The sequence below is a fragment of the Manis pentadactyla genome, chromosome 5, assembly GCF_030020395.1.
Source record: "Manis pentadactyla isolate mManPen7 chromosome 5, mManPen7.hap1, whole genome shotgun sequence".
NCBI lineage: Eukaryota > Metazoa > Chordata > Mammalia > Pholidota > Manidae > Manis > Manis pentadactyla.
In genome coordinates, this window is record NC_080023.1 from 136,495,491 (window position 1) to 136,521,782 (window position 26,292).

General features: G+C 39.9%; 1 protein-coding gene across 4 annotated transcripts in view; it reads right to left on the reverse strand.

The window, feature by feature from the left end:
• MACROD2 (mono-ADP ribosylhydrolase 2) overlaps positions 1-26,292 on the reverse strand; it is a 2,035,411-nt gene that overhangs the window by 511,335 nt on the left and 1,497,784 nt on the right. For all 4 annotated transcript variants that reach the window (XM_036892150.2, XM_036892149.2, XM_036892151.2 and 1 more), the window contains exon 8: positions 18,078-18,151. In XM_036892150.2, coding sequence (XP_036748045.2) covers positions 18,078-18,151 — 74 coding nt within the window. The remainder of the gene's footprint in view (positions 1-18,077; positions 18,152-26,292) is intronic.

Here is a 26,292-nt window from a genome sequence, read left to right on the forward strand (position 1 = left end):
CCAATTAACTAGAGCCAACCACTTCCTAATTCTACATCTCCAGAATGTCTTTATTATTAATGGAAATCCCTGCCATGCTCACTGAGAAATGAGAAAGCAAACTAAAAAGAAAACCAACCTACTCTTAATTATAGTTATAATTGTTCTTGTAGATGCACCGTTCCTCATCTCTAGCTTCACATTTGTGGATCTAATTCAGCCCAGTTCTGTGCTGGGGGAGGCTGCCTATGTAATTAGGGCAAGCCACCCAAAAGAAAATCCAGAGTGCACAGCCAGTAAACATGTTTAATTCTATATTTGTTCTTGCTGTCCCTTCCCTGTGTTTTAAACCCCTACTTGCCATTAAACGTATCTAACGAAGATCAGAATGAAAGGCAGTCTAGGTTGGGGGCTGTGGCTTCAGCAGGATGAACTCTAGTGAGATCTACATCTGGCACATGGCAAGTCTTCCAATCCCATCATAGAGATCTAGTGAAAAGTTGGGCATTTGGATATTCTTAAGACCTAGGTCAGGCTATTCTATTCAAGAAACTAAAAAAGAACTTGATCAGAGACTATGCTCTGACTTGCTTTTTCAAACATACATGTTTCTTCTTTTCAGCGTATGCAGTGCAGGAGGCATCCACCTGATTTCCAATAGTGCCGTAGAGAAACTTGGAGATCTAGGCCTAATGGGGCCTTTCGATTCTATTGAGTCTGTTCTCATCTCTGCACAGTCTCAACTGTCATGGAAACTGTGGGCATTGGTATTTGTTACTAGAGGCAACTGATGAACTTCATAGTCTCCTTGAATCTTAAGACCAAGGTAGACATCTGTGTTAATTTGCTTTGGCATGCAGTGTCATGCTAGGCCTTGTTACCAAAAAAAATGAAAGGGGATGAATGCCTTGTTCATGCAGTTACTGTACATTAACTTTGACTCAGTACCACATTGACAAACTCTAGAAAGTATCATTCTTACATGCTGGAAAAGGTCTCTATGCCATACCAATTCCCTGTGATATTTCCCCAAATGTGAAAACTTTACAAAATTACAAGGTTGGTTTTTCTCCTGAGATTCATATGGAACTTCATTTACTCCCTTACCCAATTTGGGTTTTACCCATAAAACTACTTTATATCATCAAATGTAGTCTACAGATAATTTCTATCAAACAATCTGTATAAAGCAACAGTCATCTACTTACATCTCTAATCATTCTACTATCGTAATCTTTTTCCATCCTTCCTTTCATTGGATGGAATTGATTGAAATGTTTCTTTCTGACTCATCCCTTCCCCTAACTCCAGTCGAACAGCCCTCCTTGGCATGGTTCACCGTTCCAGGCTTCTCCTCAATTTTGCCTCAAAAGTCTTTGCAGGTTAGCCCTTGGAGGTCAGCCATAAGTATCTCTGATAATGGCACGACTGTGGAGACTGACCTCATTTCTCCTCTGCAGCCCCACAGTCTTCAATCCCTGCCACCAAAAAGTGCCCTTTCCAACCTTGTGCAAGCCAGAAAGAGGGCAGAAAGAGATGAAGCTACTCTAAGTATAGGATGCCTGATTCCTCCAGCCCATTTTAACCAAGGTCCCTTGGCACTTCTCTCATTATAGGAGTCAGACTCCATCTCTTTCTTTTTCATAACTGGAGCTAAGAATTCATTTGAATACAATGCTTATCTATTTAAGAATTTTTCTTAAAGTGTGTTCATTGTATTCCTTAGCAAACTATAAAGTCTTATAAACTGCTTCCATATGAAAGACCCTTAAAAATTGTTTGATGGACATTCCTGCACTCATCAATACAACAGCATATCTCAAAGGAGACTTGAACTTTTTATCTGCCTCAGTTTCCTTATTTATAAAAAACAGGGAAGACATCACCACCCCCTGACAGGGTGGTGTGAGGAGTCATGCTTAGCACAATGTCTGACACACCGTAAAGAATAAATGCTAACTTTTATTCTCAAGGCACTTAGCAAAATGCCAAGCCTGTGATAGGTCCTTAATAAACAGTAGTTCTTCTATTATCCCAAGAAGCCACAGACTGAAAAGGGGTGGAAGCGAGTATTTCTCAGATATTGTTATCAGAACATGAGGGAGCCTCTTCCTTCCCTCCCCTTTCTCCCTGTCAACTTCCTTTCTTTCTCTGGCTCCCAATCCCTTCTCCACTTTCTTCTCTCCTCATCTCCTCTTTGGTTTCAAATCAAACCTGCTGAAGAGTAAAGAAAAAGAGAGAAAATGAATGGGAGCACATAAGACTTAAGTCCAAAACGAAAAAAAAAACAGTTATTGGGAAATAATTTGACCTCTGCTTAAAAGTAGGAAATTGCCAACACAGAGCCAACAGAAATTTACGGTTCTCTCCCCGTGGTGGGAATTTAATTAGCACTCCGCCATTGTCAGCTGGCGTCGCTGTAAACCACTCACAAGCTATTTGGGAGGCTCATCCCACTGCCACCGCCACTCCATCAGTCTTCTGTCAGCTTTGTCATCACAGATCTCAGTGATTCCTCACCTTTTCAGGAACTCTGCATGAATTTGACCTCGAGAAGTATTTGGCCACTATCATCTCAGCTATTAAACGTCAGATTCAGACATCTCAAACTGTGTGTCAGGACACTGCATTCTGGCATCAGTGAACCCATTATGTTTCTTCCCCCTTGTAAAGCATGCTCTTCGGGTACCCGAAATTGTGTCATACATCCTCCCTCAGGAGTCTCATTTTATTGTGGGTGCCTTTGAAAAGAATGTCTGTCACCAGCTATATTAATTTCCAGGTTTTTGCTGGTTTGTACCTGCACATTATGCAAATACTGTCTGCTCATCTTTACTGGGTGAGATAGGCAGCAGGGTCAGGCAATAAGATATAACTAAGCAGCCTGCTCTATCAGCATTTTTCAGGCTTCTCTGTTAAGAGCAATGAATTCTTCAAACTATATTTTCTACCTTTTAAAAAGTGTCACACTGTGCTTGCTTTATTCCTGCTAATGAGTCACAGGGCACAGGAAGGCCAGTGGACACTGCCTACATTGCTGTCAGGCTGCTTCAAATAAGCACTTGTCCACCCAAGCTGTTGTCATTGCTGCAACTGTAAGTGATATCCTGAGGCATGAGCATGCTGGGTAGATTCAAAGAGGAAGCCAATGAGAATGGAGGGCATTGAGCAAGGGAAAGACAGTGCATGTGGAGCCAGAGAGACTTTTCTTTGGTGGCCTGGAGGCATTTCTCAATTGAATGGGACCAATCGATTCTTCTCAGAAAATATATCAGAATTTTGAATAGGTAAAAATACAAAATATTACAAAGGAAAAGGTTTTACTGAGATAACAATTACCTGGAATCAGCGTGTGCTATGGTAATATGAGAGTTTCATTACTGGTACATTAAAACAAGATCTATTGGTGATTTGAAGTCACTGAACACAAGTAGTATTTTGAGATTTCTACAACAGTAATGTGATAGGAAATAGCTGTGATTTCTACTGATAAGAAGTGACAAGAATTGCTGATCCACTGTGGTTTGTGGCTACAGTTATGATGGGAGGAAGTGCTAAACTTCTGTTAGAGGTTAATGAAAATAATTGTACTTTTTTCCCAAGTTCATGAACCCCTTGAGGTCTCTTAAAAGTCTGAGGATCTAGGGCCCAGGTTGTAGGGAAGGCACTTGGATCTCACTGCCAGGGGAATGGAAGCCCTGGGAAGGGCATGCAGGCTCCAGTGTCCTTGCCCCTTTAAATCTGGAAGCTGCAGATTTTTCCTCTACCCAGGGCCCCACAATGCTCTGGGTACCATTTGTCTTGGCATTCAGCACAGCGTCATATGATAATTGTCTGTGTTGTTACCTCCAACAAACCATATGGACAAGAATTATGTATCAACCATCTTTGTAGAAATAGTGCACAAGGCCTGGGACTTAGCAGCTATTGAGTATTTGTTAAATAAATTAATGAAGACCAGGATGCTTTAGAAAGAATTACACATGGATCTATGCTGCCAACACTTTCCTAAAGAACATATTTTCCTGTCTGAAAGGGGTTATATGTGGAAATACACATTTAAAAAATAACAGCATCAGACTTTGGAACTGGAAATGGAAATGTTGACATCATCAGGGAGACTAAAAAGAAAAATTTTGAACTCGATTGACTGGAAAAAGCAATATTGTGGCTACCTAAAGTCCAAGGTTCCCAGGTGGTCAGAAGGCCAGGTAGGCAAAGGGCTTAAGCACTGAGCACACCAGCTACAGGTCATCAGGCCAAAGGCCCAGATGAGCGGATAAACTTCCAGGAATCTTCATTCTCTCCAGTTTGTCCCCAGAATAAGCTTCCCATTTTAGACAACAGCTGAAAGTTGCCCAGCTGGAACATACTGCCAACCCTCCACAGATGAAGGAAGGAGTATGGGAGAATTTCCCCCACTCCTGGGCCACATCTGGCACCTGGCTGGAACTTTACACACTAGGGCTGCTTTCTTGGCCTGGTGTTTATTTGGGGCTGTGAATGGAGATCAGGGCTTGAATTTTAATTTGGAAACCACTGAAATACAGATAAAAACCTATTTATCATGCTCATAATTGGACACTCAAAAAAAGGTCTGTGTGAGACGGAAGTACGGGCTTCATGAATGCTCAGCTCAATCACTGTAAGAAACAATATAAAACATTAATTCAGTCAATGCATTTTTTATGGAGGCTTTCTATTTGGTGGGTCCCTTGGATTAAACACACACACACACAGGTGAAATCACACAATCCCTGCCCTCGAGTGTGTGGGAAAACTAACAGGTAAACCCACACCCACAGTGAAAGCAGGGACTGGTGAATGTCTGCATGGAGGAGCAAGGAAAAAATTCACCAATTGAGGAGACTTGACAGGAGTGAGTGAAGGAATCTGTCATGCCAAAAAGCATGTGCTCTAAACAAAGACCTGGCCAGTCACTGAGAAATTGGAGCCACATCAGGCCTACCTACCTCAAGGATATTTAACAATTTCCTGAACTTACTTATTTGATCAGATTTGGCTAACGAATAAATGGCTCAGATAGAGTGTCCCATCCAGCTGCCCAGCTCTAACACTAATACATGAAGGTTTAGGAGACTATGAGAGCTGCGGGCTGGCTAATAAAAATTCCATTTGTTAACTATTTCATCTCACTTACAGTGTTTAGGCCTGGCACTGTGCTAGGAGGAAAGAAAATAAAAGTTGACCAAACTATGGACCCACTATCTTAGTTTCACGAAAAAATTAACCAATAACTCTACAAAGTCATATGAGCAATATCATGGAAGGTACCATGGGATCATAACAGAAGAAATCTAAATTAGACTGTAGTATGATTTGTAAACATTGGAAAGTGATCTCTGATACAGTAGTCTGCTTTCAACAAGAGGACAAAATGATGATTCTGATGATTACAGATATGATCGTGGAATCCTGAGTTAAAATTCCAACTCTGCCATCTACATACTGTATGGTCTGAAATTTTACTTAACATTTCTAAGTCTCAGTTTCCTCAACCATAAAATGTGAATGATTATAATGACTACCGATAGGTTTGCTGTGTTGCTTAAATGATACCACTCAAATGAGGTGCTTAAACAAAAGAAACCCTCAATATTTCAACATGAGACATTAAATATATAGTAATAAGGTATAAGACATTTATATATAAATTATATTACATATATATTTATATTACATATTTTTATATACATTATATGTATTTATATTACATATATATATATTAGTGTGTTAAAAATCAAGCTCAGGTCGATTTGCTTTTGAAATCCACTTATCTTTGGCCAGCACTAGTAGGCCAAAAAGTTCACTTTTATTTGTACTGGAGCAGTATACTACATTATTTTTGATTCTCTAAAGTAGATCTGTGGAATTAAATATAGCAAAGTAAATGCAGTATAGAATTGGGTCTGAATAGATCAATCTCTGTCACACACACACATGCAAATAACTGCTGCTGTGCACACTGAAGATACTCCATGTTTCACTCAGTTAAAAGCTCTATGCTGCTGGGCTAACCAACTACTCTAAAGAGTTTCCCGTGAGGTAATGGTGGAGGGAACAATCTAAATCCCATTTCTGCTGCAGCCACCTCATGGAATTTCTTAAGTTACACATTTAATAAATCTACTAATACATTCCAGGGTATACATTTATTCCCACCCTCTGAGGAAAACCATTTGCTGACTACACTTAGAAAATGGGGAATGAATTTTCTTTTTCCTTTGCCTCCAGAAACGTGAGTATTTGGGGGGCTCATTCACTGCTGGCAGGTGGCCATTTCCTGCTTCTAGTCAGGAGAGCTTGAAAGAACTCAGAAAGAAAAGTCAAAATCCTCTGCAGACATCTAATAACTTATAAGGAAAAGAACGTTTTGATGAGTTAGTGCCAATGAATCAGGAACATATGTATCCTATTTCCCTTGAGTTTAAATTTGTGAAGAGAAAACTTCTTAGAAAAATGAACTTTGTCGATGTCACTGAAACCAGGGGAAAAACATGAGATGATTACTCAACTTAATACATTCCTAAGTTGCCCTTCGCTTAGCTAAAGCACACTCAGGTCATGTGTAGCTCAATTTGGACTGCCAAAAGCACAGCTCATCATGCTCTAATTGTTTTCAGAGTAAAATTCCGGACAGCAGAAGATATTAAGGTGGTTATTATTTTCAGCAATACATTTGAGAAGAGCAGGTAATTTTCTAATTCTTTAAAGAAAGTTAATTTTGTCTGTCTGTGGCAGGAGATTCTGGAAACAGTGGGGTGACACATATCTGCATATCCAGGGGCCACACCATAGATGGGTTGTATAAACAGGATCCCTTGAAGGACAACAGGGAACCCATCAGAAAGTCGCCTCTTGAAGCCATACTGAATGGCACACTTGTGTCCAAGGAGAAGCAATTTGCTTCATGTGACTGAGCACTTTATTCTCAAAAGGTTTTTTTAAGAACCAATATAATTACACAAGATCCAAGAGATAAACCTGTTGCTTTTCTTTCACAATCTGACTACAGTAATTACTCAAATAAATATTTCATTGCATATATTGATGAATTTTATTAGTTTATTAAATATATTTCATGCATGGAAGCACCTAAGCACATATCTGAAGATAATGATTACTATAAGCAGGATATTGGAAATATATTAAAATAATTTTTAAAAGAGATAAAAAGGCCCCTACTATGTACAGAGTGCCACAGAAAGCTGACCAGCAACTCCCATGGGTATTTCATGTGAAATGAGGCTATGCATTTTATGTAAGCATCATCAGTCTCACTGACTTGCCAACACATTTCAAAGGGGATCATGAGACTGAAGAAACAAGAGTTCATCCCTGGGAAGGCTATGGTGGTCATTGTGGTACCTTCTGGATAAGATACCCCTACCCAAGGTTCCTAATCCCTTGTTAAAAGCCTGGATATACATTGGTGGAGAGGGGGATTTACTCTTCCAATTCTCACATAGATATCCTCCCTCACATTTAAGAGAATAAATATGAACTTGTACCCTAATATGTCCTCGCTGGAGAAGATCCTTGAGAATAACTGATCTAGTCATTTTTAACAACTGGCTGGAGAAATTTAAAAAATATGGGCCACTGTCCTTCCAGATATTTTGATGCAGTAGATTTAGGGGATGGTCTTATTTTCTGATTAATTGATTTCCCAGGTGATTTAACTTTATTTTACGGATGAGGAACAGTCCCAGAATGGTTGTAACACCTCCTGGACTCTCCTTATTCCAAGGCCAGTGTCTCATGGACAAGCTCAGTAAGCTAAAAACGCCCAGGTCATTAAGGGAGCTCTTCAGTTTATAATAAGCCAGGAAAAACAGCCCAGACTGGGAAGATCTGCTGGTTAGAAACAGCCAACATGTATGTTGCAAAATAAATGCAGTTGAGTTATTCCTATGCCTCTAAAGTCAACACATAACATGAAAAATTCACACACAAAAAATTACTCTTCAAATTTATTTAGAAAGACCCTATTTTGGAAACTGACACATCTCTCATAAAGTCCAACAAAGCCCACTTTTTCTCCAGCTTTAGGAAAAGATTGCAGGAGTTATTTTAAAGTGTAAGGTGCCATTGAGCAAAAGGTGAGGTTTTTGGCTAATTATTTTGGAGCATTGTCAGAAAAGCAACCACAACAAGACATCTTTATATACTACCATCACACCAATGCAGAAGGATGCTAAGAAACATGAGAATTTGGATCAAATGGAAGAAAAATTATTTTGTATGTCTTGTCTTTGGCAAAGGTTTATTGTGTAACTGAAAATAAATTGTCCCATTTAAAAAAAATATGTATCTCTCTTTCCCTATCTGTGCTTTTTTTAAAAGAGTGAACATGACAGAAGCTGTATGTATAGGTAGTACCTCCCCACCACTGAACATCACTTGCCCTCGTGCCCAGCAGGTCATATGCCCGGTGATTGCAATCCCTTGCTGCAGAATCAAGTCTAAGACTAATATAGTTCAGGATCAATAATGAGCACTCATTTTCTTGCCTGAGGCCTTCAAACTCGATATCACAGATGTGAATGCTTCATTCTGACCAGGGATTAGTAACTTGATTCCACAAAGGTTTATGGAACTGTAAATCCTCTACAATACTTCTATTCCTGATTCATGCCAATGAGTAGTCTCTGCATGAGCTTTTGAGGCACCCTGGCATGGATGAAGAACTAAAGCTTGTTTCTGTTTCCCTACTCGGAAGTTTCCATGTGATGGGAGTTCTACGAAGTCCATGAACAGAAATGAGAAGAACTTGATTTGATTGATAGGAGCATGTGGGAAAATCCTTCTGTCACTGGGCTCACAATCCAACTCCTGTGATCTAGCTTTTGCCCATAATAAAGCTGGTGCTGTATGTCAAAGGCCCACACTCTTGTAAGGTTTCTTCTAGCATGTTTTCTCTTGAAGAGCCAAGAGTTGGAGGTAATGGTGGCTTTGCCAGACCTACTTATGTTTTTTACCATAGGGAGAAGCAGTGTCTTCATCAAAGGAGGTCTGGCTTCCATAGAGGCTGTTTCCATGACCAAACATGCAGAGGCAGCTACAGCCCTGGTCACAGCGTCTATATGAAACAAAGTCCTGGAGAACATTTCTTCTCACAAGCAAATCATTTAATTCCACAAGAATGAGAAAGTGCCTTCTTTGTTATTCCTTGAGTTGAGCTAGATTTCCCATACAGTCACAGCATCACATGAGTCCTACTCACGTAATGTGGAGGGCAAGTCAAAGGGCTGTGTCCTCCCTACTGAGGAAGACGGAAGGCAGACACAGGACAGGCGGTAGAGCCTCCTTCAGTAGGACCTCTCAAAGTCATTTTTATCCCTGTGTCAAATGTAGATCCAGCCACATGCTCAGAGTTTTTCTATGTATAAAAATGTCACATCATTTGGATAATCAGCAGATTTAATTTCATAAGAAGTTTTAAAGGTTGGCTATTTTGAAACCACTATATAATGCAGATCATTTACAGAAAAGCCACAAGGGGGCCTCTTCTCCTATACTAAGTGGGTCAAGGTTGTTAATACTGACTCTGAAGATGCACTGCTATGGAAATTGGAGATCACCTTAAAGGCACCCAAGAGCACGTGCAAATGCTGCTTGACCTTTGGTATGTCATCTAAAGAGCCTAGAGAATCGGAGAGGACAAAGCTTTCTACTGGTCTGATTTTGCCATGATGACCTGGACAAAGACATGACTGGGGCTGCATAAGTGGGGTTTCTGCAGAAGACAATATCAATGGCAATGAATTCTAGAACTGAAAGAGACATGGCATATACTCCCCATTTTACAGATGAGAGTCCAGAAAGATGGAGTTAATTGTCCAAGTTTACACGAGAGAGTGGAAGAATCTGAATAGAGCCTAATTTTCTGACATTTAATCCAATGTTCTAATCTTTACACCATGATCCCTCATTGGGATAATAATAGCCAGTTTGAACCGCACCCTACCTTCTCCCACCTGGCTTCCAAGAGCCATAATTGCTCTTCCCGAAGAGGATTTGAGTTACTGTTACATCATGGCCTCATTGCTACAATCTTGGAAGCTGTCCCACAGTCCTATAGACTTCTAATCCATACTTTGCAAAGGGATCCATCTTCTTTCAAACACACCGATCTTATCCTACTTATCCTTGGTGGCTTCTGCTCAGTACTGGTTTCCATTAAAACTTAACTGTTTCTTACTTCTAGGTTACAGTGAAAAAGGAGGAAGATAAAGCCTTCAGAAAAAAAAGGATAGAAAGAAAAAGGAAGGAAGGAAAAAAGGAAGGATACTTTTATTTGCTCTCTGCATAACAGTAAGTATTGAAAGACTGAATTTTTAATGAGCTTTTTCTTTGCTATTGAGAAGAGTGACTCTAAATATATATTTTTTCCAATCCAACATATTGGAAGGCCCTGAAATACTCCCATCAAAAATAATGAGTCAACATAGGAGGAGTTCTCCGAAAGGGGTACAAAATTCTGTTAAAACATAGTTTTGGGGGAAAATAAGTCCTTCAAATGTTTCCCAAGCCTCCTTTTTCTCTAGTTGAGAATTATTAGCCTGAGATATTCAAGCTAAAATTGGGAGGTCATTCTGTTCTGCCAAAAAGCACTGCAGTTTGCCTTTGTTTTGATTCTTCACTCAAACCAGCAGAATGGGATCTATGACTGCCAAATGCCCAACAGTTGGTGACATCTCAATGTCCTCCTAAGGCAGAACCCTCTACCTGCAGGATGGCAGGGAAAATGACCTCTGACGATTCCTGTGTCCTTTACTCTCAGCCTTACCACCAAATTTACCTTTTCTAACTCCAGATTGCAAAAAGTCCCAGGGAAAGACTCTAATCAGCCTATTTTGGGCTCCATACACACATATGTACTTTGAGTGGCTAAGTTTGGGTAGGATGTCCAATTTTCGACTAATCACCACTGCCCACAGAAGCAATATTACAGTAGAATATGAAAGTGCCAACTAGTTGACTTAGGAATTTCCTTCTCATTGACTTTTAACTGCTACATCTGTAAACTTAAAGATAAAATTATTTACCTTAAAGAAAGTTCTGTGAAGATATAATAACATATGTTATAGAAATGTGTAATAGTGTGTGTCCCAAATGTAGGCTATGGGACACATCAGTAGCCAGAAAAATACTGGGTTCCCTTTTCTGTTTAGCTGTTTCACATGCTTAATCTACATCTCCTAGAACTCTTCCTAGAATCCCTGGACCCAGTGGCAGTATATATATATATATATATATGAATTTTCCATGCCTACTTAAGCATAATCCATCTCCGCCATTCCAAGACAGAGTATATTTTCAGGTTCTCTCCAAACTCCATTCTATTTATCTAAAAGTAATGGGGGTCTAGTGGATACTGTGCTAGATTAAGGATGGCTGGCAGAGGGGGACATGTGTTGATTATAGGTTAACACAGAAGTCAACAAGCCACCATAAACTACATGGGACTATAAACTGATGTCACTAGAGTCCCCTGGGGCCTTGATTATTCAGACATCCGCTGGTGGGAGAAACAAACTCATCTGACTTTAAATAGCTCTCCACACAGTGTAAAACTAGGGAAAAGAGTGCTTGGGAACCTTACATCAACTCCTGAAAGTGTCTTCTAAAAGCTCTGTCTACCCTGGGAACACTGGCTAATGGACAGTGGGCTCACAAACCAAAACAGCCAAATTTATATTATGATACACACATGCTTCTTATTGACAGGAACAGAATTATGAAGGCTGGAGACAACAGCAAGGGGCTCAAATTTCTAGCTCCAAGAACCCTGGCATGCCTGTTGTGAATAGATACTGAAGCAGCATGGGGATGGACAGGTAAGTTGATTTGCCCACTTGGCAAACTCTAATGTGGGGCAGTCTTCGGTGACACCAAGCACTGGAACACTCCCCCCAATAAAGGCTTTCACTCTAACAATGGGACTTGGAGTCATAAGGTAAATAGATAAAATCATTTCTAACCACCAGTACAACTGCTTGTTAACAAATCTCAACAAAGACAACTTGAGAATGGGAAATAATATTGTGTGTGTGTGTGTGTGTGTGTGTGTGTGTGTCTGTCTGTCTGTGTGTCTATGTGTGTGTGTATGTGTGTGAAGGAGAGGGAAGGAGGAAGGAAGTTAGATGGAGGAAGAGAGAAAACATGAACCTTTTGGAAGTCAGCAGCGCTCTTCAAGAGCAAAAGGAACAGGATATCTGTGCAAGGTCTGCAAATCATTTTCCCCAATTATGTCCCAGGCGATGAGCATCATGGTTTCCACCTAAAACTCATGCTTAGATTAGTCAAAGAACACACTGTTAGACCATATTAGGATGATGATTACTATTAGCATAATCATATTCCTACACAGAATGAGAGTATTTAATATGGTATTTATTTTTCCAAACACATTATTTTAAGCTTATATTGCACCCCAAACTAAGGCCAGTGTAGGTACTCAAAGGATGTTTTATGCCATGAAAAGACATTCCTCAGGGAGGATACTGAGCACCTCCTTCAGGTCCTTGAAGGTCAACCACACCCTGTTTGTGGAGAACTGAAGGATGGTACGCTAAGTGTTTTGCATCCTTCAAAGAACTGTTCACAGGAATTGAAACTTGACATGAAGGATATAATTTCTCCTCAGAAACATAAGCATCATTTCACATTTTGTTCAAGTCCCCCTTTTAAAAGCCACAGAGATCCTAAGGCGTTTCATGTCGGTGACATAAGGCAGGCCCCATACTGGGGTTTTTTTTGGTGGTCCATAATGTGATTCTGAAATAAAAGTGACAATTTTTAACACTGCATATGTTCAAAGACCTCTGCCAAGAAGAGGAAAAAATAATCTTGGCACCAGCAGCTGAAGTGCGACAGTTCCTTTGTGATCCATAAAGAGGAAGCAAGTGGCCACATCCCTGATGGTGTCGGCTTATCACAAGAACAGCACAGGAACCTTTCAGGAGGCTGAACGGGCATTTCTTTGGTGGATTCCTGACTCAGTTTTCTGGGATAGAATGATCTGTTCACCTTTTTCAATACTTTGTGGATTGAATGCCTGAAAGTTAAAAATGCAGGGAAGGGGGAGAGGAACCATGTAACAACTTCCGCACCGTGGAAACCAACACCTTTACTTCTAAAGGACACCTACTCAAAACCAGTATTTCCTCTGGCTACCATCAGTTGACCTTGAGGTCTGGACACAGTGGGGAAGGTCTGAGACCTTGGCTAGCAGCAAGCTGCAGAGCTGGGTCTCCGTTGCGATGTATACACTAGGTGTCCCGGCCGCCTCTGCAGACACACTACCCACAGCGACACGCAGCAATACCACAGGTGTTGTGTTTCCCTCAGATGGTACCAAGTAAACAATTTTAATGACAAGTCAATGATATTTAACATTCTGGACAACAATCTGTTTATGCTAAAAGAACAGTTAAAAAATATTGTATGTTAGGCAAAGGCCCAAACATCTTCATGAAATGAAAGAAAGCTTCCACCTTCCTCCTCCTCAGAGGAAAATAGATTTTGGTTCTGACAATGCAGAGCTGGGAGTTCTTCCCTGCCAGTGATTTTCAAGTCAAGCCAGGTGCCCATGAGGGGTGTTCAAAGATGAACCAAAGGCTCCTCCATTGATTTATTCCTCCCCAGAAGAAGGGGGCCTGCTGCGGAGGAGGGGGTGTGTCAGCATGAGGGGGGAGATTAGAAAACTCCCATGGAGGGTCTGAATGGGGATGACATCTGGGAAGTACCATCCTCAAAGATCTGCAGAGATGCAGCTGGGGCCTGGTCTCAGGTGAGCCATGGCCTCCCCTCTGGATAGCCGCACACACAGCCACACCCTCCATTAGACTCCCAGAATGTGATGCTTGTGCCCACCTATCTGCTGCTGTATTATTGGTCTCGGGAGGGAAGGGGTTTGTGTCACACTACAGCTAAGGCCTAATCAGCACTTCAGGTTTTTCACATTTAAAAACACCCAGAGAATCCACCGATCTTGCAGCTCAGGATCTTCATCTTGGATTCCCTACCCACTAAGATGACTGCCTGGAAGACTTGACACAAATGCCCTCTATGTTACAGGATGCCTGCTTCTTTGGGGTATTTGAAAGCACTAGACATGATGTCCATAACAGGGAAATGTATCACAGTATCAAGCTAAATGAAGCTTTTAGAAGTGAAAGACATCGTGTTCTTCTGCTTTCTATGGAAAAAATTATATGTATGTTCCTTGCCCAGAGAGCACTAGCTAGACGCCATATGAGTCCCTGGCATAGAACAATAGAACAGACACTGTGAAAACATTTCTGAGGCTAACTTCCAGATATCAAAGGGGTGCCTCAGAGCTGTGGAGTGAGGAAATCACTATTTCACAAGGAATGATATTTTTAGACTGCATGAAAAATGAGGAATGCGTGAAAGTGCAGATGATAATGCAGACCAGCCACCCCAAGTTAGGAGTCTGGGCCCTGTTTCTGCTGCTCATTTCCATAGCAGCCCCTTATTTTGCTCACTTGTCTCTGTAATAAAGTTCTTACTTGAGAAAACTGGGCACTTACGGAAAGGTTATCATGCCAAATGCTGTCAATTTTACATAGCTAATTCAGATGTGGTGGTTTTCCTTTGATTTTCTGAACTCAGAAGTTCTTAATTCTTAATTTAGTTGAAAATGCCAGTGGGTGATCTTCATCCCTTGCCCACTTCATGTTTGATCCTTAGGTCTCTCTGCCACATACCTTGTCTCTTGAGTCATGATTTCCATTTCTTCGTATTTCTGTTCTATGCTATAAGATAATTCATTTCTCTGGTCTTCTCAGAGCACTAATTCAGTTCTCAGTAGTGAATATTCCCTTTCGTTCTTCAGTTTCTCAGTCAGAAGTCATTATGTATTTTTGTTCCAGGAAGTCATTTTTGTGTCTCAATTAAATGCTCTTGAGGATTTTCCTTCCTTTTTTCATTAAAGTGCTGCTCCATCTCTTCTGCTAAGGCCATCAGGGCCAACTGTACTGTTTGTTCAGCTGAGGTCCCTCAACTCCCTGACTTCCCTTAAATATATGGTGACAACAGCACCTCACAGACTGGACAAATGGAACAAGTGGACACTTAATGAGAGAACATGTTTTTCTTTGTCAGTCCACTGGGTCCAAGTGTTGCAGTCAGGCCTCTTGGGATGTGGAAATGTCCAGCCACACAAGGTGGGGTGATTTGTACAGGTAAATAGAATCAAATTAACTATCATTTTGAAAAAAAAAAAAAAGTGTCCATTACTGATGGTTTAGAAACTAGAGAGTAAGTAAACGGTGAAATGTGAAGACTCAATAATCAAATGTCAACATCAATTATTTTATCACCAAAAAATCAATCAGTCTTTGCACGAACCACAACTCTATGATCTGACTTCTGCTTATTGGTCCAAATTTGTGTCCTGCCATCCTTTTATCTCTCTGCTCCAACTGCCATCTCTCTTACCATTGCTTATAAATGGTAACCTCATTCTCCCTCCCCTCAGGGTTTTTCTCTAGCTGTTCCCTCTGTGAGGAATGTTCTACCTCAAGACCTCTGTGTGGCTTGGCTTGCTCCTTCCCATCACGCAAATCCTTGTTCCAAGATTACGTCCTTAGAGAAGTCTCTAAATTATCTAAACCCTTATCCCCCAATAACTCAGTATCCAATTAGCATTTTACTTTATAATGTACTCTTTGAACTTATTTCTTTTTTTATTTAATTTATGTTTCTCTTTTCCTTGTCTATGAACATCATAAGGAGAGGACTGTGTTTTTCAGTCTTCTCTCCTTGGTACCTAGAACAGTTTCCAGGACTTAGTGGGATTCAATAAACATTTACTAAATGAGTGAATTAATGAATGAAAAGCTTAAACAATCAGGATGTCAAAACAATACTGCAGTGAAGAGATGACTGAATGAGAAGTAATTGTCTTTCATAAGTCCTTAACCTAATTTGTTTGCTTTTTAACAGAGCAAAACAGAAATCAGATATTGATGATCAATATGTTAGCTTTTATCTATATCGTATCTCTTATAGTTCATTTATTAAGTAAAACCTGACTTATCCAAATTAAATTGTTTAAATTAGCCAATTCATATTGAAACAAGTAACATTTAAAAAGAGAGTTAGATAGAACAGGTTATGTTTAAAGCTTTTGCGGCAATAACTGAGCTGTGCTTCTCAATCCAAAGTATCTAAATTTTCTACAATAGACCCAAGAAATGAGAAAGACAAGGATAGGAAAGCAAAAGAATGGACTCAAAGACATAGTAAGCTAGTAAGGAATTTATAACAAAAACCTTTAAGCAGGAAAGGCTAAGCTAACAAATTTCTATGTTAAATAACTTTCTGAATAGTTTAACTAGAGGGAAACCATCAGTAGCATTGTCAATGAGCTGTAAATGCTCCCAGTCCATTTGCACTTCCTCATTACTTCCTTGATGGCCTGTGTGGTTATGGTTACTTCCATCACATGCCAAGAAAACACATGTGAACTTTGCCCAGAGGGGAATTTCCTTGGATTATTGTTTTAGTGGAAATGATGGATTTGCACCAACACACTAGCTCAGTTATCAACTTTTCATGATTTTTATTCCCTTTTCATGTTCAGTTATCATGAAACACTACATTTTTGCCAAGCAAATGGTCCAGGTAAGGAGCCTTTACTATAACCAAGAGATATATTGAAGATACAAGCTTTCAAAGGGACTGAATTTCTCTCCCTAGACTTAAGAACACTGAAGAAGAGTAGCTGTTGGAGTCTGGAGGGCTGAGTCACACTCTTGGTTCTGTGACTCTGAAATCTCGAGTATGACATTTAACCTTTTGATTGATTCTAGACGAGAAAAACAATATTTATCCTGGCTGGTTCATAATACTGTTGTGAAAAATTCATGTAGAAGACACGCTTTGTAAACTGACTTGTTTTATAGTTATTTTTTTTAACCCTGCTTCTTTGAGATTATGAAAGTTTGCCTCTAAATTGAAGTTGTCACATATATACCTTTCAAAGTAAGAGGGAAGAGCAAGCCCCCAAGTAGGTATGTTTGACCATGTGGTCCTTACTTCTAGTTGAGATTAACAATGTTCAAACCTGTTTAAAAAATCTTGAAATTACAGAAATGAGCAGAAAACAACACTGCTGTTTCTTTAAACACACAAAGGCACCAAGAGCTATCTTTCATTAGGAAAACTCCCATAGTTTCCATAACCAACATTTCCAAAAAATCCATCTTCTTCCTAAGAACAAAGCTAAAAGAATGGCCCATCATAAATGGAACATAATTTTTTATAACACTTATGTGATTATCTGAGAAGAAAAACAAAATCAGAAGAAAAAGGTATGAGATCGGCCTTTGAATGAAACCTATCTGGTGTCACAACATGTTAATCGCCGAACCTCTGAAATCTAAGCTTCCATGGTGTCTTTACTTTTATGATGCTTTGTTTACAGGAGCAATTCTCCTGTCCATCACCAAACATATCCCAAAGATCTTAATAAATAAACAGAAGACATGATTAATACTCTAATGGAGGCATTTCGTGTCATAAAAAAATCCTGATCATGATGATTTATCTATCAGTTATCCAAGCCCACTTCAATCTCACACTCAGAAGTTACTTTATGACAGTGATTACTTATAAACAGAGTTCAAGATACCAAAAAATTACTGTATACCAGGAATCCCCCATCAACAAAGGTTAACAACGTTGTAAGAAAAACAGCATAGAATAGTTTCTTATTCTTAATCTTAATGGAAGCTATGCTGTTTTCTCTTTTACACACAAAACCAATATTATTTCAAGATGCAAAAATGAGATCATGGCTAAATGAATCTGATCACTTTGCATGTGTTCACCACCAAAACCAATCAATAAAATCCCTTCAGTCAATGAATTATAGGAAAATATTCAATCACCCATGTAACCTGAATGAAACATGGTTAGCTAGCTTTGGCTCAAAGACTAGATCTATGTGATATTTACAAAACACATTTATCTGGCTTTTTTAAAATTGAGGATCAAATCACATCCATCTTGAATGTTCGCTGATTTTGTTATTCCCCTACCTCATGATGATCCTTGGCCAGCCATTCCTTGATGGTGCTGAGGGCAATGACTGCAGCAGGCTCATTAGGGAAACCTAAGTGAAGAGCAGAATAGAACAGATTAACAAAAAAAGATGAGAGTAACAGAGAAGTCAATCATGGTATACTGGATTTTTCTTATTTAAACAGTATTTAAATACCAATTAGTACTGAACAAGGCAGGCCTTGAGTAAGATACACATGGATGTGAAGCCTGGGATCCTACATACAAGTTTTAAGGGGCTGGTCCTATAGTAGTTTGGGGCTAAAAAGCAATAAAAGATTTAACTGTCTTTTCTATTCTACAATAACATCCATTAAAAATGTGCTTACATTTGCTTGATAGGTTTCAAAACACTGCCACATAATTTTCTCATAAGAGATGCTCAGATTAAGATACATTGCCCTCAGTTTATAAAACAAGTAAATATGGCTGAGAGAATATGTGACTGACCCGGGGTCATAGGGCCAGCAGTACCCCATCGATGACTGATACAGGAGAGCATGAACAACTTGCCAAACAGCCATATCACTGAAAACTCTTATCAGAATTCAAACAAGGAAACACCTGCTCTTTTTTGGGCCATCAGAAGTGATGTTTGCATTTGAGGCAACGTGCAGTGACCTGTAGTATGGATTTGGTTTTAGAAAGACAGGGAGAATGAAACACTTATACTATGTCTAAGTGAACATGAACACACATAATCAGAAATTCCAAAAGTTGCCCAGAATGGCCCTTCAGCTTAGGTGAATCAAATGCATTCCTGAGCTCAATCATCAGACAGTCTGCCAATAGAGATCAAAATATGTGAAGGGCTAACCTTGTAAGTTATATATTTACAGGGCATAAAGAAGAAAAAGTAGGAGTGGCTGTTATTTTGACACAGCTCTAAGCTCACTGACAGCCTCCTGATCACCAAACCCTGCAGCCTTTCTGTCAGGCTTCACCGTCTCTGTCTCCAGTACTAGACGTGTTTGACTAGGTTTGCATGCTGCGGTATCTCTTCCCTCCTGGATTTTCTTTCTTTTGCGAGGGTGGGGCTTTATTTTTTTTTTTGTTTTAAAGTATATAGGTCAATGGTTTTTAATATGTCCACAAAGTTATACAACATCACCACTGATTCCAGAATATTTTCATCATCCCTCAAAAGGAAACTCTGTCCACATCACAGTCACTCCCCAGTCTGCCCTGTCCTCTAGCTGCTGGCAACTATGAATCCACTTTCTGTCTCTGTGGATTTGCAGATTCTTCTCCTGAGGTTTTCAACACTGCCTTTTTCTACATTTCCTCCTACGTGTTTGATCTCCCCAGCTCCTTTTTCTAGAAGCATCCATTACATGTATGTCATTCTCAATGTCCTAAACCCAGCCTGCCCCTTCCTCCATCCCCACTGCTGCAGCCAGCTGTAGCGTCCTTCTCCAGCATACCCAGGAGGGTGTCTTCTGGGAAGGGAGGCCCCTGTGACATCTTTGCAGATGTAGGAGATGGGTGTTGCTGAAATAGGGAGGTCTGAGATTTAAAAGATTCAATTTTACTGGAAGGCAAATACAAATTCCAGTATTTCATGCTAATGGTCTAAATCTCAGTAGACTTTCAGAGAAAATGTACACGAGAAGAGGCAAGACAGAGAAGTTGTTTGTTCCCATTTCCAAGAATAAATACTGCTTTTCTGATTAGCTGTACATATTTTGTTAGAGAGTGCATTAGGAAAAAGGACAAAATAAAGCTGGGCAAAGATCCACTTGACCGTTTTCATATGGGAGAGAACCACTGTCATATGAAAAATGTGCACTAGTTCTTGAAACTGTAAATTCATCTACAGCATTTGGGATTGTGGATTTGTTTTGCATTGTTTTGTTCCATTCATATTCCTTAAATGGAGGCTTTGAAATGTAAACTCTAAAATTAGAAAAACCTGATAATTAATGAATCAATTAGCTAATTCATTAAAGAAATTATCATTAAACTGGTAAAGTAGATAATGTAGACACTTTCAATGATCCCCTGTCCCCTAAAGTCCAAAGTCTGGGAGGGGAAATAGATAAACGGCAACCACAATACAATGTGATAAGTGCATTAGGAATGTGGACAGGCAAGTGAAGAGAGCTAAGCAGGAAGAGAGAGGCTTTCTATGAAAGGACAGAATGTTTGGGAAAGGGAACTCTAAACTGGCCACCAGAGGAGATACTGTCTCCAGAAGCAAGCTGTGAGCAGTGAGGAATTACTGAAAAACATAAGGGAAAGTAAAGTGGGGGAGAAACCAGGAAAAGTTCCTGTGGGCTGCAAAGAAAAGGAGGCAGCCAGGACGGGCATTCATAGGTAGGGCTTAACCACAGGATGCTTTCTCAGTCCACCTCTTCTATGTCTTTAACACCTGCATTTGTAATCACCTGGATACTTCCCCTTGATGGGCTCTAGACGCAGAAATGTAACTTTCATTCTTCCACAAAATGAATCTCTTCCTGACTTCCTGGTTTTTGCCTATGGCTTTACCTCTTTCCTAGTCACTGCAGTATTTGACTACTTTCCCTGCTGGTAACAGTCCTAAAGACATTGTCCTTCTGAAATATTTATACCACCCTTTCCCCTTGCTTCTTTCTCCATTAATCTCATTCAAGATTTTCTCTCCTCCTCTAGTCTGAGGGATTCTTCTGGTAGCTACCACACCCTTGCACAAGACAAGGTCGCCTTTGCTGGACTGCAGCACCTTAGCTTGGCATTATACACCCAGGGGGCCCTTCCAGGCTTGTCTTAGTTTTCCCTTCTTATTCTCTTCCAGTGAAATTCTTCTCTAACTTTTTATATGTTTAAGAAGTACTTAAATCACAGAATTATAGGGCTATATAAAGCTAATAAATACTGTAATCACGCTCAGCTGTGATGGCCATCAGCATTAACCTTTAGAAGACTCAATTCCCCACAGAGAAATTCTACAAGTTCTTACAGACCCATGGCAACTATGGCCATTTCTCAATTATCTGTGACCTCCTGGTCACTTTCCCACATCCATCAAAGCCTCTAGCACTGAGTTATGGTTCTCATCTCCACCTCAAGGCTGGCTTAACCCTGGGTGATTTCAGTGTCCAAGAAAATGACCACCCAACACTTGGCCTGCCAGTTCCTTGACCTGGTCATATTTTACAACCACTTCAATTCCACCTCGTCTCCAGATCATGCCCTGGACCTTGAGGTAACATTTCTATTCCAAAATTACTAATTTAAGCAGTGCTCTCTCAGCCCTGTTCTCTCTTTAGTTTGTTTAGCTACTTTCCAAGAAACAGCCCTTACAGCATTTGAAGCCTACTGTGTCCTCAGACCATTCCCCAGATCAAAGCTACTGAATGGGCTGGCTCTTCCCCACCTGCCCAGGCTCACCTCAGGTAGTGTTGCTCCTTGCCTTCTCAGCTCCAGCTATACTGGCCTTCTTTCTGGTCTTTGAATGTGGCATGTTCCCTTTTGCCTCCCTGCTATAAGGCCTAGCTCATGTCATTTTCTGTTCCTGAAATGACATGTCTCTCCTCTTTTCCTAGCTTATTTTATTTATCCTCCTTATTTATTTGCCCTCTGCCCAGTCATTGCTTCTCCCAGACAGGTTCCTCTGACACTGATAACTCCCTTATTTTAAGCCTTCATGACACCATGTATCTTTCTCTGGCAGCCCTCATCATAGTTGTTGAGATATTACATGTATTTATGTAAATATTTGATTAACAGTCTTATAGAGTAAAAGCCCTAAGAAGCCAGATACCACATCTGTTTCGGCTTATCACTGTATCCTAAAACATTCATGGCACATAGGAGATGATCAATAAATATGTGTTGAATGAGTGAATGAACTGTGAACTTGTGAATCGTTGTATGTATAATGGGAAAGGCTAACTACTGGGACACCAAGGGTGTTTAGCCCTAGAGTATTAGGTAGGTGAAGGGATTCTGAGGAGCTTTCTAAGCAGAATAATATATCCACATTTCTTCTCTATTGAGAGATGCATATGAGAAAATAGAGTTCCTGGTGGGAAGATGTGTTGTAATTAATTAAAAGAGAAGGGAAAAATCAAGACAAATGTCCCTGAAAATATGCCAGCTTTTAGAAGACATGTATATACAAGATAAAGTATGATGCTCACAGTAAACAGCAACAGCACAATCTTTTGTCCACTTAAGTGCAAGACCCTAAGGGTTACAAGTAAGATCAATGAAGGATTTTTGCCCAGGGATGGGCTTTCTCAGGAGGTCATAACCATACTCTGGTCACCAGGGAAGTTTGGTTCACAAAAATAGAATGGCCACCCAGAGGGAAAGCTGCAGACAAGCTTCAGATGAATCACTGAATTAAATGACATTGAAAATCTCTTCCAGGTATGAGGGTCAATGGGGCTGAACAAGCCATTAATAATTTAGGACCAGGCATGATGCAGGGAGTTGTGTGTGTGTGTGTGTGTGTGTGTGTGCTCAGGGTATATGGAGAATCTGCTTTTACTGGAGTTCCAAAGCTTACTTCCTTATTCATTAGGATAGATTATTAAAATTAGCATTTGCTGTAAATGTTGAAGTTGATTTACACAATTTATAAATGATTTTTTCATTTGATTTACTTATGTATTTAAATTGCTTGGTAAATTTTTACATATATATGTATATATGTGTGTATGTAGACACACATGCATACATATATCCATTACTGTATCGAAGTATGAAACATTTCAACACCTCAGAAAGTTGCCTTGTCCCAAGTCCATATCTACTCTGTGAAGACATGAATTATCTGTCCTCTATTATAAGATAGGTTAGTTTTATTTGTTTTCACACTTCATATACATGAACAATGTGCACTCTTTTTTGTCTATATTTTGTCCAATATTATGCCTGCCTGATTGAGCCATGTTGTTACATATAACAGAAGCTCATTCTTTTTCACTGTAGTATTGTATTCCATTGTATGAATATTCCACAATTTATCCAATTTAGTGTTGATAGACAATTAAGCTGCTTCTGGTTTAGTCCTATTATGAATAAAGCTGCCACGAACATTCTCCTGCATGTCATCTGGTAGACATAAGCCCTTGTTGAGAATATACCCAGGAGTTGGAGCTATAGTCCATGGTTATGCAGCTGTTTAACTCTGGTAGTCTTTCAAAGCTGCTGTACCAATTTATATTCCTGCCAGAAGTACATGAAAGTTTAAAATAATGCATTTCTCTCTCTAGTCAGTTGGTTAACGTGTCAAGATGTACTTACTAATTATATTTTCTTAACCATTAAAGATAGCTTTAGGCCAATCAATATTTTTTATAGCCAGAAGTTCTGAAACGTTTTATGACTTGACTGTTTTCTCCCTGCAAAGCAGTGAGTACTTAAGCCATGGGAGGGCAAATTCTGTCAACAGAATAGCAAAATGACTTAAACAAAAGAGGAAAAGTGACATAGCAAGTTGAATTTCCAATGGTTTTCATCCATTTCGCGTCAAATAACTCATTAGACATTTTCCCTTCACTTAGTTATTAAGCAGATATTTATTTTTGAAAATCAAATTGCAGAAAGATACAGCAATGAAAACTCATTGAGGACTCCACCTAGCTCTTGAAATATTTATTAGGATTGCTGAAAATTCAGAATGTTTTCAACAAAATTAGAGTGACTCTGGTGTTGACTTTGCCATAAACAATTTGCCTCTCTAGCTTTCTTCTTTTGTTCTTTTGCTGTTGTTGATAATTCCCTAATGTCTTTAACTTTGTCTATAGCTTCCCATATTTAAACTAATTTTGTTTCCTTGATACAAAACTAAAACATGTTCTACTGAAAATCTAGCATATTCTAAAATAAAGATAAATATAACCTACTTGGCCAGTGAAACTATCCTTTTTGGAGGCAGAAGCAATTGATCAGCTTTTGTTTTAAACTTAAAATGAGGGTCCACTTGTAGCTTTAGATGACCATATATCATAGAGGGGCATATGGTAATGCCTTAAATCAATTATTTCAAAGAAGTTTTTCCAGAAAAAATTAAAAATAGAATTGAACATAATGCCAGGTATAGTTAGGCCATGCTTGAAAAATGTGAGCTCCACCTACCACTTACAATCTACCCAGGACCTCTCTCTCTTGTATTTTCCTCCAACATTGCCTCCCAGACCAGTTATCAGTTTCCTTTGTTTAAACTGTGGATGCCTTTCTAGCAGTTGTAAGATGAAAGCAGTCTGTAGATGAATGCTCAGGCACAGCTCACAAATATAAAAGCTATTGTTTATGCACTGAATCATTTTATTTTCAGCTGCACAATTTCTCCTGTAGTGGTTTTACCTTAAAGGGTGTTTAGTCCATACTCTAATGCCACACAGCAGGGCACGTGGCCCAAAGCAGTGATAAAGTACTAGCAATTTTATTGGTATCATAAATCCCCATGTACACTGCATATTATTTAGAAAGTGGTTGCCATACTAACCAGCCCTCAGAGTGACTATAAGCACCAAATTGGTACAGGATTGCTATAAATATCTAGAAGTTAGAAGCAATAGTTTAAAATGTCAAATTCCCTTGAACTCTGCACATTGAATTCATATCCACTTTTCAGCTCTCCTTCCCAACAACTCTTTAATGAGGAAAGCATGTGGCTGATTTTCTTTTCTGTTTACATACAAACTCAAGTAAAAAAAAAATATTATGCAGTTACTAAACATGGGATTTTCAGCACTGATGAAAATCTTTGTCCTAAATGAGATGGATGGATCACTGGGTTTATTGCAATACTAACATCAGTTGAACTGGGATTGTCAACATTGACTATCACAGCAAAATTACACTTTGCTTGGTTTTTTAGAGAGCATAACCATAATATTTTTGCACATAGCACAAAAGTTCTGGTGTGGGGACCAGTGGGACATGAAATAGTATATTTTACTAGCTCAGGTAAAAGGAAATGAAGTGTGAGATGAGTTGTGTTTTGCTCAGAACATTTCTACCGGTCCTCTGAACACATGCACACACCTGTGCTCTGTGGGAAGGAGAGGTAGTGAGACACAGACGGAGGGTGTGGTGGGCATGGGGAATTATAGGCAAATGAATTCATTTATTTTTTAATCTCAAAATGGCTTTTGTCAACCTGCTCCCCTTAGGCCTCTGTCCAACCCATAAAAGCAATTCTGATGGCAGGATGAAATCAAATTACTTGAGAGAAATGAGCTGAAGGAGGCTCACCGTTCAGCAATTGCTGGAGCAGCCACTCAGGCAATTCTGGCTAAAGGCTGAGTTTCACAAAAGATAAAACAGGTGAAGTAATAAGACTGACACTGGCCCCTGTTACTGCAGTGAGCATGGCAGCAGAATGCTAAAGAGGGCAGTGCTGGCTTCCCTCAGGAGAGCAAAGGTCACCACAGTAGGCAATAGTGAGGCTGTTGTCACCTGGCAGTGAGATGGCAGAGCCTCAGCTGCTGTTGAGAGGCTGAGGTAGGCTTTGTTGTATGTGGATATAGCCACAACATGGCATGTTAACAAGGTGAATAACCGCAGCAGATGCTGACGATGCCTGTCTTATATCCCCTTGGCATGTGTCATCCTCGCACACAGGCTTGACTTACAAGCACAGCGTCTGTTGCCTTGTAACTGGGGCTATCTCTGGCATCCAGAGCATGCTCTGCCCACATGTGGGGCAGGCTCAAAGGGTCAGGGAATCAAGTCTGCCACACACATCTCCAACCCACAGTTAATGAGAGGTTGTGGGTAAAAGTCCCAGCTCACTACTCTTTGGGTTGGAAAATGCTGAGGCGCGTGTATCACACAGTCACAGTTGCCTGAGTTGCCCAGTGGCATTTCCCTCTGCTTGTCTGTGGTGGCAAATTGCTCCACAATGCATTTCAGTGGTTTCCATTCTGTATCTGTCTCTCTTCCCCACTCCCCTTCCTGAAATCATCTCCCAAATCAATTACTTGCCTCTGCATCTGCTTTTTGGGGGAAGCCAAACTATGACTACAATTGTTATACATTCAGGAACTTGAGAAAATGAGGTGTTATGTCTTATCTCGCTAGCACCCCTTCTCAAACTTTTCTACTTGTAATCTCTGGCATATGCACAATATAGAAATGTTTTATAAGTTGCTTAATGACATGGGGGAGAGAGTTGGGGAGCTTGCCAGTTGTCAGTGTGAAAGCTATTTATTTGGGGGAGTGTAGAGGTCATATAATCTGGGCTCACACTGGCAT